Source organism: Sus scrofa, chromosome 15 (assembly GCF_054392235.1).
Source record: "Sus scrofa isolate SSC_HxYL_T2T_F1_AM1 chromosome 15, Sscrofa_HxYL_maternal_Yorkshire_Landrace_v2.0, whole genome shotgun sequence".
Lineage (NCBI taxonomy): Eukaryota > Metazoa > Chordata > Mammalia > Artiodactyla > Suidae > Sus > Sus scrofa.
The window spans coordinates 82,356,372-82,370,121 of record NC_139397.1 but is presented as its reverse complement, the minus strand read 5'-3'; the positions used below and the strand labels follow the sequence as shown (position 1 = coordinate 82,370,121).

The 13,750-nt window shown below is 36.0% G+C and overlaps 1 protein-coding gene across 3 annotated transcripts in view; it reads right to left on the bottom strand.

Moving 5' to 3' along the window:
- The window catches only part of PSMD14 (proteasome 26S subunit, non-ATPase 14), a 109,963-nt gene extending 97,395 nt beyond the window's left edge, over nt 1–12,568 (bottom strand). For 2 of the 3 annotated variants that reach the window (XR_014830506.1, XM_003359536.6), the window contains exons 1-3: nt 12,391–12,568; nt 5,490–5,614; nt 2,881–2,933 (exon numbers count right to left, since the gene is read on the bottom strand). Coding sequence is in view for 2 of the 3 variants with exons in the window: in XM_003359536.6 (XP_003359584.2) it covers nt 2,881–2,928 (48 nt within the window). In the remaining variant the exon portion in view is untranslated. The remainder of the gene's footprint in view (nt 1–2,880; nt 2,934–5,489; nt 5,615–12,390) is intronic. The other variant, XM_013984188.3, reaches the window with a different exon arrangement.
- Nucleotides 12,569–13,750: the final 1,182 nt, after the last annotated feature.

Sequence of the window (13,750 nt, the reverse complement as noted above, 5' to 3'; positions counted from 1 at the left end):
GCATACCATAATGAACTATGGAACAGTACCAGGACAGAGGTAATGGAAGTGAAAGATTTAAGAAAGACATTGTGAACAGTGTGATATATTCAAGTTTAGTAAAATGAGAACTAAAAGTTGGCCAGCAGACTTGGCAAGTTGAGCAATTCCAGTAAAGTAAAGGAGTAGAAGGCCACAACATAACCTCATAAATGTCAATGGAGCTATGGAAGTAGAATATGTGAGTATAAGCTATTATTTCATTTCTGGAAATAAATGGAAGAAAAGCTTTAATGGCAGGATGCAGTGTTGTTTTTTTGCTTTTTGGATATAGGACACTTAAACATCTTTGTAGGTAGAGAAAGGGGTCAGTGGATGAATAAGGTTTCAAGAGAGGACAGGATCGATTGGAGAATAAGTAGGATTAGTTATTTCTAGTCAAAGAAAGTAAAGAGTGTTAGAATGGATGGAAAATCCTTTGTACTACTATTTCCATGTTTTAAAAGGGCCATCTGCAAACTTAACAACTTAAGAGCAAGATATCTGCTCCTATTTATGAGGAAATTCTGTCTTTTCCATTAAACAGTAAGAAAGAAACATTTCTCACTGATTTTTGGAGGGATAAACAACTAATGTCCCCTTTTCTATTTTTACTAGCTGTATGAATTTAGTGGAAAGAGTAGCTATTACCAATTCAAAGACATTTACTTCAATTCAAAGACATTTAACTTATAAAAAAGACACATTTTCTTCCTGTTTATTAAGAATTCGTGCATTTAACATTTCGTATTATAGAAGTAACATTGTATATGTTTGACGAATTAGTCTAGAACAAAAATAAAATGAAATTTTAAGAAAAAAATGTAATTACTGAGCACCTACTAAATGATAAAGGAGGTATCACAGAATCCCCTAAATTAATCTCTTGAAAGTTTGTAATCTAATCGGAAAGATGAAACACACAATGTTTTTAAGTACAAATAAGAATGCAAACTAAGGACACATTAGCTGATTAAATTATCAGAATCCAAGAACAGGTTACTGAACCAACACTTAGTTTTCCATTAAATGCAAAGGTTTGCAGTGGTCATTGAGATATGATATAACTCACTGTGCAGTCAATCAAACCATTACTTTACGTCCAATGATTTCCAAGCATGCATATGTAATTTATTGCATCTAATACTTAAGGAGGTTATTTTGGTATTTAAATTCGACACAACTTCCCTTAAGAATTCCACTAAGGGAACATCTTTACCTATAATATTCAGGTTAAATATGCAGTATCTACATATCACCTCCATTACTTTTGACACTTTTATATGCTTAAACATTGCTATTGCTAATTTCATAATAAATGAGGGAAATTCTGGGAGTGATCTAGAATGTTTACAAAAATATGGAAGCAGCCTTAAAAAGGTCAAGTTTAGAGAGGCTTAGGCCTCTTAAGAGAATGTATTACATAGATCTTATAAAAATGTAGAATCATGAAGAAACATGCTTACAGTAATGGAACATGAGAAATATTCAAAACTAACAAAAGTAAAAATAACTGAAGTCTATGCAAGGATGCAATATAGAGTCATATGATTCCAACTTTCTAAAAGGAAAGGTTTATTAGTCATGAGCCATGGTAGACCTAATCAAAGAATTCTTATAAAAGCGCCTACAAATCACTGAAAATGTCATGAAATCTCAAACAAAACTATTTCTTACACAAAATATTAGACGACTATGAATAAAGGAAGACAAAGTCATTGATAGTGATATGGAAATAGGGCAAAGCTGGCAATTAAAAGGGTTATAAAAATATTCCTAGGAGTTCCCATTGTGACTCAGTGGAAATGAATCTGACTAGTATCCACGAGGATGTGGGTTCGATTCCTGGCTTTACTCAATGGGTTAAGGATCCAGTGCTGCCTTCAGCTGTGGTATAGGTCACAGACACAGCTTGGATCCTGCATTGCTGTGGCTATGATGTAGGCCAGCATCTACAGCTCCAATTGGACCCCTAGCCTGGGAACTTCCATCTGCCATGGGGGCGGTCCTAAAAAGCAAAAACAAACAAACAAAAATATTCCCAAAAGTTGTACATAAAACAATATACTACATAAAAGTCTCACATAGTCACACTCTTTTGTGAATGGTAGACTGGAAAGATAATTGAGTATGGAACTCAAAAGAGGTAGAAATTTCGTCTTTAGCTGAAAGCAGACAGAATACCCTGCGATAGAAATCTATCTGGAGGCCATTTGCCCAACAGTATGGAACTAGAAAAATGGTATTAAAATAACTGAAAACTCATTTAATTTTAATAAGAATGTAAAAGAAACCATATACATCAAATTTGACACTGTAAACCAACTATAATGGAAAAAAATCATTTAAAAAAAAATAAAAAGAAACCATATACACCAATTTGAAGAACAAAGAGGTATTACTTCCTAATTCATCCCATATACCACAAGTACTAGAAGGAATTTATCAGTGTTAAGATTGTACATACAAACATCCTATGGGTTAGTTTTCTGGATCTTGCCAAGAATGTGCCATGTTTACTTTCTCATGTGTCACTTTTAAAGTCTACATTGTAAACCCAGAAATAAGATATTTTGAGTCTTTTTTTTAACCAAAAGGTAAGTTTGGTAATTTCATATATCCCAAAAGTTTAAATCAAAGCAAACAAATAATTCTTATTCCTAGGAGAAAATGAAGATTAATAGAAAATATTCTCCACAAGTTATTTAGCGCTGGAATACAGCAATCAGCAATAAGGGAAGCTTCTTACCATAAGGTTATCTGTGAGGTGATTTTCTTGGGAGTGATTTCTTTCTCTTTGGATAACTAGTGAAAGGTTTGTAGTTTATACACAAAGAAATACTTAAGAGTCTATATACTAACCTGGCCCAGTCCAGGCATACCTCCTCCAAGTCTAAGAAGTCTGTCCATTTTTTCTAGAAAACAGAAACAAAGGAAAATGTTCCTAAGCACAAAAGTGTTTACTCAATTGCTATCTATATAATTCACCTTCAGTCACTCAGTATGTCAAAAATATTGGTGGTAATTACAACACAACATCAGACTTCCTGTTAATTAACACCACATATTAATTCAAGAAGCTGTCTTCCATGCTAATTAACAGACCTTATTTTACTGCTTTGGTTTTGGGTTATCCCCAGTTTTAAAGACAAGCAATCTTAGCATACTTTCAAAACTTTGCTATCATTAAGTTAATTATATTTTCTTATTGTTATCTAATAAAATACCTGAATGAGGAAAAAGTGCCTGAAATGCTTATCATATGTATGATTGAATTTCCTTCAATTTGTCCAGAGTGTACAAATAAAAATCCTCACTTTTAAATTAAATTTTAACATCCTCATTAGTAAGTTCTGTGCTAATTAACTTACAGCTTGTCAGTTATCATCAAAAGTACATGTGAAAGACATTGTGAGCAGATTATAGATCTCTGAATTACCATCAAAGGCTTTTTAAAAAAGAACTTATTATACTAAAATAAATATTATAAAGTAAACATTAAATGCATTAAGATAGTGTTCTAGAACCCACACATATTCTGGGTTATTTCAGATACTGTGAAGATATACCCCCTTTGTCACTAAGGAAAATCAGCGGTTGTTCTTAATTATGATTTTAGAGTTAATCAATACAAAGAGGATTAATTCTGAAATATTGATCTAATTTGTTTTTCATGTCTGGAATAACTATAGAAGACATTCGTACAAGCTTGAAAAATTCAGATGAAATCAAAAGGAAAAAATAGGAAGGGTATTAATATGGCCTCAAACACACAAAAAGGAGTAATCAAATTATAAAGATGAATATTAGTACAACTAAACACTTAAGACAAGGAAGCATTTTTTTCTACTTAAAAATTGCTATTATGCCTTAAAAGTCCTCTTCATCCTAAGTGTTTGCTTTAGAAAATAATATTATTACACATTACATTCTAAATTAAATACTAACAGATCAGTTTAGTCATTTGTCCATATTGTTTTACTAGTTAGAACTGCTACACAAAAACACAATAATATACTTATGATCATTATATTACTGCCTAATCATGTTTGTTGAATTCTGCTAACAATTTAATCCTGTGACTATTTAACACCGTTAATGTTGCAGACTTTAGGTCCATATTTAGTTAATGTTGCAAACTTTAGGTCCACAAGTAGAAATGATACAGCTATGGAATCTGTGCAAAGTGAACACACACCACAACCACCACCTACATGAAAGAAAAAAACTATCAGTATCTGAGAACCTCTAATGCCCCCTTCCCAGTCTCTACTACCCTACAAAAGCAGAATTCCAACGTTTAACTATGTCTGCTGTTTTTGAATCTTATATAAACAAAGTTACTTTTTCTGTCTGGCTTGTTTCACTTCACGAATTTGTGTAACTGACACAGATAAAATCATTTTAAAAAATGAAAAGGCAAAAAAGAAAACTGATAGTCCAGACAAAATTTCCACTTTACAACCTTAACTCACCCTAATAGCAACATTTACAAAATAAAATCTCCATCAAATTCTCATTAAAATTCCTCAACTCAAATACAGCATTCAATACACAGCCCTTTTTAAAGGCTGCAGACTGAAAACAAAACAAAACCCTGTGTATTTTAAAATACATAAGACATTTATTTCTCTACAATATATTAAAAATTGCTACTATGCCTTAAAAGTCCTCTTCTCAAAAAAAAAAAAAAAAGCTTTTGGAACAGTCCGAGCTTACAAATGTAAAGATTAAATGAAAAAAAAATTTAGATATTATACATATTCCAGCCCAAAGTCAATTCCCAGCTGTGTTCAGTTTACCTATTCCCTCTGTGTTGTTTCTGATGACTTTACACAGTCTCCAGATGCTGTGAATATACATGAGCAATGTGGGGAGCAGAGGGAAAGAAAATCTGGCAGGTCAAACTTGTGTTTTTAGCAAAATTAGATGTCTCAGCAAACAGGAAAAAAATTACTTAACAAACTAAAATATTTAAGATAAGATAATCAGGTTTAATAAAAATACTAACATTTGGAAATGAAATACATCAATAAATATTCTAAATCACACTGCTTAAAAAAAAGTTTATGGGAGTTCCCGTTGTGGCGCAGTAGTTAATGAATCCAATTAGGAACCATGAGGTTGCGGGTTCAGTCCCTGCCCTTGCTCAGTGGGTTAAGGATCCAGCGTTGCCGTGAGCTGTGGTGTAGGGTGCAGACGCAGCTCGGATCCCGCATTTGCTGTGGCTCTGGTGTAGGCCGGTGACTACAGCTCTGATTGGACCCCTAGCGTGGGAACCTCCATATGCCACAGGAGCAGCCCAAGAAATAGCAAAAAAAAAAAAAAAGCAAACAAAAATGCTAGTTATCTAAATGACTTTTAAGAGTCCTTAAATTTGAGCTTCTGATGTGTGTTAAAAATGATATATTTTCTTAACATCTTTATAACATATCCTGAAAGAATAGGTAAAATACATTCTTAATTCTCACCTGGTCAGTAACTATAACTCTTGTAGTGTTAACTTCAATTTGTTGAATTTGACCAATTTCTTCTTAAGAGATTGCTAATACTGGCAGGTATAATTTTTCCCAAGTCTTTTTTTTTCCTCTCTCTCCTAAAAAAAGGTAAATAAAATATTATTTTGAGAACTAAGGATGGAAACATGCAAGAGCTTTAAAAGAAGTAAAATTCCTAAAAAAAAAAAGAAATCAAAATCAATTTTTAATCACCACTTCCAGAGAGTAAAGAATGAATACCATTCCAGAGAGCAATAGAGCATAGTGATTAACCCTGTATCCAAATTTTGTTTCTAAAGTTTCTTTTTTGAGCAGTTCTAATTATATGTGTGGATTGACATTTCATGACTTACTCTTTCTAGAGGAGTTTCAAGGAACAAAGAAAACATGTTCATTTTTAAACAGAACAAAATATTTTTAAATAGAATAACTCATCCTATTGTGCAATTACCATATAGGTTCACTGCACATTATTACAAATCTATAATATATCATGGAATCATAGTTTACTTTTTCTGTATCTTGAAAGTTTGTTATTTCATTATCCTAGGAATTACTTTGTCATGTCTTAATTATTCCCAGCTATGCCAAAAAAGACTAAAATAATAAGAAAATGGAAGGATGGTAAGAATCATCCCAAATGATACAACAGTGAAATATATTATAGCCATTGCATCATCATTCAGTTTTACTGTGCTGCCCAAAGCATTACTTCATCTTTCAAAAAGATATAAAAGACTAAAGACATCATCTTTGTAGTCTTTCTTTTAGCTTTCATTGAACACAGTTGAGAAATTAGAATTTTTCATTTTCTTCCCATAACGGCAAAAAGAGAACTAATTGAGGAAAAAAAGTTTCACAATTATTAGAGAATCACAAGGAGAACGTAAACAAACAAGTAACAGCACTCTACTCTCTAATGATGATAATAAAATTGATATAAGCCAGGTTTTCTTTGGCACTACTGACATTCAGAACCAAATAATCTTCTGTGGTAGGGGCCCGTCTTGTGCACTGTAGGATGTATATGATGTTTAGCAGCACCCCTGGCCTCTACCCACTAGATGCCAGTAGGACCTACCATTTAAGTAAGTCGTGATAATTAAAAATGTCTCCAAAAAGGAAGGGAGACCCTCCTACACTGTTGCTGGGAATGTGAACTGGTACAGCCACCTTGGAAAACAGTATGGAGGTTTCTTAAAAAACTAAAAAAAAAAGCTACATATGATCCAGCAATCCCACTCCTGGGCACATATCTGGAAAAGATGAAAACTCTTAATTTGAAAAGATACATGCAACCTAATGTTCAGAGCAGCACGATTAACAATAGCCAAGACATGAAAGCAACCCAAGTGCCTATCAACAGACAACTGGTTTAAGAAGATGTGGTATATATGTGTGTGTATGTGTGTGTGTACGTGTATAAAAGAGAATATTATTCAGCCATAAAAAGAAGGAAATATTGCCATTCGTAGTAACATATGTGGACCTAGAGATTATCACAATAAGGGAAGCAGGTCAAAGACAAAAGTTACTTGACATCACTTATAGGTAGAATCTAAAAAATAATACAAATGAATTTATATACAAAATGACTCACAGGCATAGAAAACAAACATAGTTACCAAAGAGGAAAGAGAGTGGGGGAGAGATAAATTAGGAGTATGGGATGAACAGTACAAACTACTATACATTAAATAGATAAAAGGATTTGCTGTTTAACACAGGAAACAATGTTTGATATCTTATAATAACCTATAATGGAAAATAACCAGAATATATATATATTCAGGAGATATATATATATATATATATAATATATATGTATACATATGTGTGTGTATATATATATTCACAAACTGAATCACTTTGCTGTATACCTGAAACTAACACAATACTGTAAATCAACTACACTTAAATTTTCAAAAATGTCTCCAGACATAGCCAAATGTCCCCTGGAAGGGCAAAATCATCCCAGTTCAGAAGCACTGATATAAACAAAATTTCAGACCATTGACAATATCCTCAATCAATTTTCTTGAACTTAAAAATCAAAAAGTGTTGGAAAGTTTGGGAGCTCTTCAAAAAGTTCAACAGAGAATTACCACATGACCCAGAAATTTCCACTCCTAGGTATATGTCCAAAAGAACTGAAAACAGGTATTCAAAACAAGTATATGTACATGCATGTTTACAGCATCACTACTGATAACAGCCAAAAGGTGCAAACAGCCAAAATGTCCGTCAATGGATAAACAAATTCTATATACACATACAATGGAACATATGGAATATTATTTAGCTACAAAAGGAATGATGCATTGATACATGTTATAACATGGTTGAAGCTGAAAACATTATGCTATGTGAAAGAAGCTATGCAGAAAAGTCACATATTGCATGATTCCACTTACATGAAATATCCAAACTATATAAATCCATAGAGACAAAATGTAGATTGGTAGTTGCTAGGGACTAGGGGAGAATAAAACAGAAATATATTTAAAATGTGGAACTCAGGAGTTCCCGTCAAGGCTCAGTGGTTAACGAATCCGACTAGGAACCATGAGGTTGCAAGTTCGATCCCTGGCCTTGCTCAGTGGGTTGAGGATCTGTCGTTGCCATGAGCTGTGGTGTAGGTCACAGATGTGACTCGGATCCTGAGTTGCTGTGGCTCTGGTGTAGGCTAGCAGCTGCAGCTCCGATTGGACTCCTAGCTTGGGAACCTCCATATGCCATGGGATCGGCCCTAGAAAAGACAAAAAAAAAAAAAAAAAAAAAAAAATGTGGAACTCATCTTTATAATATGGGTATGTTCCAGATTCATAAATGATGGATGATGAGCAGTTAATTACATTCAAATGATGTCCATCAGGTACATATACCTTCAAAACCAGGAAAATACAGAATAAAAATGTGTATATGCTAAGTTTAAACTCTTATTAAAATTTCTAATATAGGTTTTTTTTTTTTTTACTATTCCTTTATTTTTACTTCTGTAAATTATTCATAAAATGACTTAAAGGTGTAAAAAATTTTTAAAGGTTCATTGGACCTGATGGTAGATGGTGAGGATCATTCTTCTTGGTATATGAGATTAAAAGCTATAAGTCTACAATCTAAGTGCCAGGATTAGAATTCCAGTTCTAACACTTTTCAGCTCTGTGTCCTCAGGTCAGTTAGCTCTCTTAACCTCAGTTTCTTCATCTGCAAAATGGGAACTGGTAGCATCCACCTCAGAGTTCTTTAGAAAATTAAAGAAGACAATGAACATAAACATGCAATATAATGTTTAGTATATTGTAAGTACACAAGGCATGTTAGCTGCTGTCATCAGCACCAGCATCCTATGAGCATAGCTACAATTCACCTAACACAGATTCTTCTTTCCATATAATTTGCCATCTAGTGAACTTCAAAACACTGGGCATATTTCATGGCACTAAATGAATTACACTGAGGAGAAAGGACTTGCATTTAGCAAAGGCATTCATAAATTTAAGGTGTTATAGTAGAACATAAAATACTTCCATTTCTTAGAAATATAAGGATAGCAAAAGGTCTATAGATTGAAACCAAGTTTTTACATCTACCAAAAAGCAGAGGACTCAAAAGCTCATTGACGGTATGATTAACTAAAACACATTATCAGATAACATGAATAAAGTGCTTAACTCTGCCTAATAGTCATACATAATGTTTAGAATCCTAATTGGTAAAAATAGCATAAAATTAAGTATCAGGGATATTCTTTTATGGCTCCGTGGGTTAAGGACTGGTGTTGCCAACAGCTGTGGTGCAAGTCACAACTGTGGTGTGGGTTCCATCTCTGGCCTGGGCACTTTCAACATGCCATAGGCATGGCCAGGGGAAAAAAAAAAAAAAAAAAAAGTCCAGGAGTTTCTGTCGTGGCACAGTGGTTAACGAATCTGACTAGGAACCATGAGGTTGCGGGTTCGATCCCTGCCCTTGCTCAGTGGGTTAACGATCTGGCATTGCCGTGAGCTGTGGTGTAGTTCGCAGACACGGCTCGGATCTGGCGTTGCTGTGGCTCTGGTGTAGGCCGGTGGCTACAGCTCTGATTAGACCCCTAGCCTGGGAATCTCCATATGGTGCAGGTGCGGCCCAAGAAATGGCAAAAAGATAAAAAAAAAAAAAAAAAAAAAAAAAGTCCATAAAATAACTGTTTGAAACGGTTGACAATTTTCCATTTTTTCATCCCCCAACTGAGTTAACAAAATCTGGAAGCCCTTAGCTGTTTAGGTTTATTCTCTGTTTCCTAATTCACTTTTCAGTTTTTACTCCTCAATCCATGCTGCAGTTATATACTATTACTTCTCAGATGGATGATAAATCCTTTTTTTTTTTTGTCTTTTTAGGGCCACACCCATAGCATATGGAGGTTTCCAGGCTAGGAGTCGAAATCAGAGCCACAGCTGCCGGCCTATGCCAGAGCGACAGCAACGCCAGATCCGAGCCGCATCTGCAACCTACACCACAGCTCACAGCGATGCCAGATCCTTAACCCACTGAGCGGTCCCAGGGATCCAACCCACAACCTCATGGTTCCTAGTAGGATTTGTTTCCACTGCACCACAAGGGGAACTCCAATAAATCCTTTTTAAACTACTCCATATTTGTGATCTCACTGTATTTCTAATTCCTCTACTGTCTGATTTGTGGAAAGTAATTAAGAACTTATTTCTCTCACTTTTCTTAAGGGCTTTCTTCAGTGGAAAAACTAAGTTTAATGTTCAGAGTCAACATTAAACTTAATTATATAAATAAGATTTTGAAAACAAGATTTCTCCCTGTTTAGAATGGCGAGGATGGAATTACCATAAATATGCTCTTGTCCTACCTCCTAATTACAGCATTCAAGCATTTATTAAATACCACCCTGTATTTAAGGTAATACAGAAATAGAGTCATTAAGGAATTTAGTGAATTTAACTGAAAGAATTTGCAATCCACCTGGGGAGGCATGAAATAAATCCATGGGGAAAAAACATAAAATGAAAGGACAGCAGTATTGAGCTAGAAAGTCACTGGAGGCAATCAGATTTAGATTTGAATTCTGGCTTCATCACCTACCCTGGCTATGCTGTATATGTAAGTTATCTTCTATACTCTAGACTTCATTTATAAAATGAGGATATCTTCTTCGCAAGCTTGTTGTAAGAAAAGAAAAAAAAAGAGCACCTAATAAAACATAGTGCCTGAAATATTCACAGGTACTTCCAACTGCTGTTGTTATTGTTACTATCTTAAAGGCAAAAAAGATTATTTAATCCAATTCTCACTTTACAGATGGGACACCAAAATATCATAAAATAGAATATGAATGTCAGATGAGTGCAACAAATTGGGCATAGGGCAAGTTCATGAGTAATAAATCACCAGTATTCAGGTCAGGCTTTTACAAGTGGATACTGACTTATGAAACAAACACTGCTATAAAATTAAAAACAATTTCATAAAAGCACAATTGCTTCTTTTCACTGATTTTCAAACATGGATTGTGTAACTAAACACAGGTTTACAGACAAGAACAAAATAAATCCATGCCAGAAAGATTAAAATCCAGCTTTTCAATAAGAACAGCAATATAGTATTTATGGGGTGGGGAGGGGAGGTTTCCAAATTCAACAGGTGAGGCTTCATTGAAAGACCATGACTTCAAAACTTTGCTCTGTTGGCTAGATGTAATTTTGTTCCGGGACAAATTTAAGACAATATTCAGGCTTTTCGCTAAATACTACTTCACTAAATGCATCTTGTAGTTAATTCTGAGGCACTACATTTCTTAATCTGGTCAAATGCTCAATTTATATGTTTAAAACATACATAATTTAAACTTTAAATGAGCCAAGTGCTAGCTTTATATGACAAGAGGGCCACTTTATGTTAATCATCCCCACTAAAACTGTATTCAGTTCTTTTTTATTTCAACATTATCAGTGACTTGTCTTATTGTTTACTCATAAATATTAAGTCAGCAGCACTAAAAACATACTTATATGAGCAATGAAGAAAGTAATTTTCACTCTAGTAACTGCATTTCTATGCTAATTTTCAAAGCCTCTCAGCATTTCCCATTAAATCTTTTTACCAACTTCTGGTTACTATTTTTTTTAAAATTTCTGTAATTTTCTCTTCAGTCACTAGATTTATATTCAAATTCTTTCGATAAGTCTACATTTTTCTTCTTTTGACTAACAAAGTAACGTCAACAGGAAAATTAAGTTCCAAGAGGTAACAGAAGCAGATTTCTACTTTATTGAAAGCTGGAAATGTAATCAATACATTACAATCAACAACTACTCAACTGGACAAATTGAAAGTAAGTTAAAAGGCATAGCAGGAATAACCACACTTTAAAGAGTTTCAAGGTTAAAAACCAGTGCACCTCTGGGGTTATTTTTGAAGGGAGTTGAGAACCTCACACCAAGAGAAAAGGGGTCATGGCCTATGCTCAGGACAAGTGATAAAGTACACATGCATTCAACGGGAAAGTTAATTTTATCCTCTCACTCTTATTTTCTGTCTGGCGGGAAGTTTTTCAACACAGGGGTAACTTTCAATAGAGCACATACAAATAGAGGCAAAAACCAAGGGTTCTACCCTGTATAAGGAGAGGGTCCAAAATGTGGTGAATTCAGCGGAGCAGAAATGCCTGGAGGAAGGAGATCTAAATCAAGACCAACAGCCGGCAGTAGCCGGCGAGGAGGACGAAGGAACCTGGACCCACCCTCACTTCCTGGGCCCCCAGTGGCAACTCGGCTGGGCAACGTGACTCAGGAAAGCACCCGGCTGGCAGCGGCCTAACGCGGATGCCTCCGCGGACCTCCTGGGGCGGCCTTTCCCGTCTCACCTTTGGCGGGCTGGCGAAGAGGCCGCAGTCTGGACCCTTGTGACGCGGCGGTGGCGGTGACAGCGGCGGCGGCGGCCGTGACGGCGGCGGCAGCAGCAGCTCGGGCTCAGCCGGGTTCTGGCTCCGCGAACCGGCGATGAATCAGCCCGATTCCATTCAAAAGAGTCGCCCGGGCCTCCGCCGCGAAGCACTTCCGGGTTCACTGCTCTGCTCCGGCTTCCGTTCCCCCGACGACCAATTGGAGACGACTCTGGAGATGGGCGAGCGTCCCAGGAGGAGCTGCCCGGACTGACAACGCCTGCCGCCCGCTTCCCCGGTCCCAGCTGGGAGGGCGGAGCGGAAGTTAGCGCCGAGACCGCTCCTGCACCTCCGACATCCTCCCTTTTCTGCTCCCGCCTCTCCCTTCCCACTTCTGCGCGTTCTGCGAACTCCGAGATCCGGGACGCAGGCCTACACAGCCTGGGAGGTGACTGGTTAGGAAATGGAACTGCAGGTATGCGAAGACCAGTACCCTTTACGTTTTGGTGTCCACCCGCGGCCCTTCTTAAAAACGAAAAGGTTCCCTTGAACTAAACTTAACTTGGTCACCTGAGAAGCAAAATTGAAAAGGGAGGGGTGTGAAGAGTGGGAAACAGTGGAATACTTTTTTCCATACGACATAATACCCACCTTCTTGTCTTTACCGCTTTGCAGAGATTGAATTTCAAGGAAAACCAAAATTTCCTAAATAGTAAAACCATCTATTTTAAGCTCAATGCAATTTACAAGTTTAAGAAATCATTTCCTCACGTTTCTCCGGGTAACTACCATCAACAGTAACGTTTTGCCCATTATGTGCTCTGTGCTAGGTTTTCAGAGAGCAAAACTGCCCAAGAAATAACTATTGACAGGTTTATATTTCACTTCCCTACAGGCTCTCTTTAGGGCAGCACATTTACCAAGTCCCTCTCACTTTGTCAGATATATTACAGATAACTAACATCTTCGAGGCATTCCTATATCAAGAATTTACTGGATGGAGGGAAAAGAAGATTATACCATATGAAACCAAAGCGGTTTGTGTGGCATATTAACACCCAATTTCCCCCTCAAAGAATTCCACCTAAAAATGTATATACATTGTTTTAATCATAGGTAATACTAATTATATATGGATCCATGTCTTTATCTTTTCCCTCAAACCCGTGCCTTTTTTTTTTTTTTTTTTTTTTTTTTTTTTGCAGATGTCCTTCATGTAGTTTCCCTAATCAGACCCAAGAGTAGACACCTCTTATTCACCTATTCCCACTGGCTTCCCAATTAAAAACTCTGGAAATGACGAAGGGTCTAATCTATAAAATAGTTTTTCAATCCACCACTC